The sequence below is a fragment of the Nicotiana attenuata genome, chromosome 10 (genome assembly GCF_001879085.1).
Source record: "Nicotiana attenuata strain UT chromosome 10, NIATTr2, whole genome shotgun sequence".
NCBI classification, from domain to species: domain Eukaryota; kingdom Viridiplantae; phylum Streptophyta; class Magnoliopsida; order Solanales; family Solanaceae; genus Nicotiana; species Nicotiana attenuata.
This window is the reverse complement of record NC_031998.1, coordinates 47,059,239-47,061,279: the sequence shown is the minus strand read 5'-3', so window position 1 is coordinate 47,061,279 and position 2,041 is coordinate 47,059,239. Positions and strand designations below refer to the sequence as shown.

Below are 2,041 nucleotides of genomic sequence, written 5' to 3'. Positions count from 1 at the left end.
TCTTGGGTACGTTTATCTTCCATTATGTTATACTGGATGAGTGTTATCATATAGTTTAGTCTTGTTTCATCCCAGTATATTTTACGGGATTTCTGCTGTGTGTAAGCTTTGTCTCCAATATACTATACTGGATGAGTTCGGTTTAAACTAGAACTTTATTTTATTTGATCTTACTTTTTTCGAGTGATTATTTGTCTTGATTTTGTATTATTGTCATTAACCCAGTATATAATACTTGAGTTTTGTTTGATTTCTGTATATTTTAATGCACGTGTGTCGTCTTTAAGCATGTTGTCCAGTATGTTATTTGTATTCAGCTTGTCATATGGTATAACTGAATGTTATTTACTTTTCCAGGTTTGTTTATATGTTTTTTATATATGGTGCATCAATTTCTGGGTGGAGGTATTGCAGACCACTTATTGCTGTAGATGTAACATTTCTAAAAAATAAATATAGAGGTATTCTATTAGTGGCTGTTACAAAAGATGCACATAACCAGATTTTCCCTATAGCATTGGGGTAGCGGATTCAAAGAATAACGAATCATATGAATGGTATTTCAGAGAATTAAGAAAAGCAATTGGGATTCGTAAAGATTTAATATTTTTGTCAGATCGACACAAGGCCATTGCAAATGGAATCGCAAAAGTTTTCCCTGAGTGCTACCATGGTATTTGCATATATCATTTGGAAAAGAATCTAAAGCAAAGAAGAGTGAGAAATACTGTACTAAACCTCTTTCAAAGTGTTGCAAAAGTATACCTTCAATCAGAATTTGATGACTTCATGTCCCAAATAGCTGCTGTTGATAAGAAAACATTCAATTATTTGATGGAGGAACCACCAGGAAGGTGGGCTCGTTCATATTGTCCAAGACGACGATATGATATGTTAACAACAAATATTGTTGAGTCAATGAATAATGTTTGGAGACGTGCAAGAGAATTGCCACTTTTAACAATGATGGATTTCATACAAGAATAATTGCAAAGTTGGTTTTATGAAAGAAGGACAACTGCAGAAGGAATATTCCGCGAGTTATCAAATTGGGCAGAAGCAACATTGGAAGATAAAATTAAACCAGCTTTTACATTTAGAGTATTGCCCATTAATCGACTCAAATTCAATGTCAAAGAAGGGGATATGAAATTTATTGTTGATATAGACAAAAGAACATGTGATTGTTCTGAATTTCAGCTAGATGAGATACCCTGTGAACATGCAATTGCTGCAATTGATAGTATATATCAGAAGAAATCAGCCTTTTGCTCAACCTATTATTCAAGGGACTTTTGGTTGAAAACATATGAAGGGCAAGTAAATTCTGTAGGTGATTCAACAACATGGGTTATACCAGACAATATTAAATCGGAAATCACTAAGCCTCCAGATGCAAAAGTAATGCTAGGAAGAAGACAGAAGAATTGACATGTTTCCGGTACAGAACTCAAGAAGGAAACAAGATGTGGTCGTTGCAAAAAATATGGGCATAACAGAACAAATTGTACAAATTCTGTTGTAGCTCATCCTTATGCAAGAAAATACAGGAAAAAATGATTGATTATATACAATATGGTTGCATTGGCTCCTGTGATTATATACAATATGGATGCATTCTGAATAATTAGTTTGGTATTCTTGTTTTTAAAAATATTATTGTTGTTTATTTTTTTTTCTTGATTTGCTAATAGGAGAATAGTATGCAGGAAACAAACTTTTAATTTATTTATTTCGAGCAAATTATACTAGATACAAATTTTCCACTGTCTTACCCATCTCCATTATAATATACTGGCCTATATAACTTAATTACTAGCTTTTCCAGCATAATTTACAGGAAGCAACTAAAATTAGAACTCCAACAAGAAGTTGTAATCAGCAAACTTAGTGTTAAAAAATCTGAATTGTGCAGATCCAAGTATAAAATCTGGGACATTATAGTTTCTCAAAAGTATACCTCCAGCATAATATACAGGAAACAAATTTTAAATATTTAATTCCAGTAAGTTATTCTAGATACCAATTTTGCTACGTTTAT

At 32.2% G+C, this 2,041-nt stretch overlaps 1 protein-coding gene across 1 annotated transcript; it reads left to right on the top strand.

Moving 5' to 3' along the window:
* On the top strand, positions 381 to 1,431 carry LOC109233780. The gene is made up of 3 exons (XM_019399643.1): positions 381 to 405; positions 503 to 854; positions 996 to 1,431. Exons 1-3 carry the CDS (start codon positions 381 to 383, stop codon positions 1,429 to 1,431), a joined length of 813 nt encoding a protein of 270 aa, XP_019255188.1.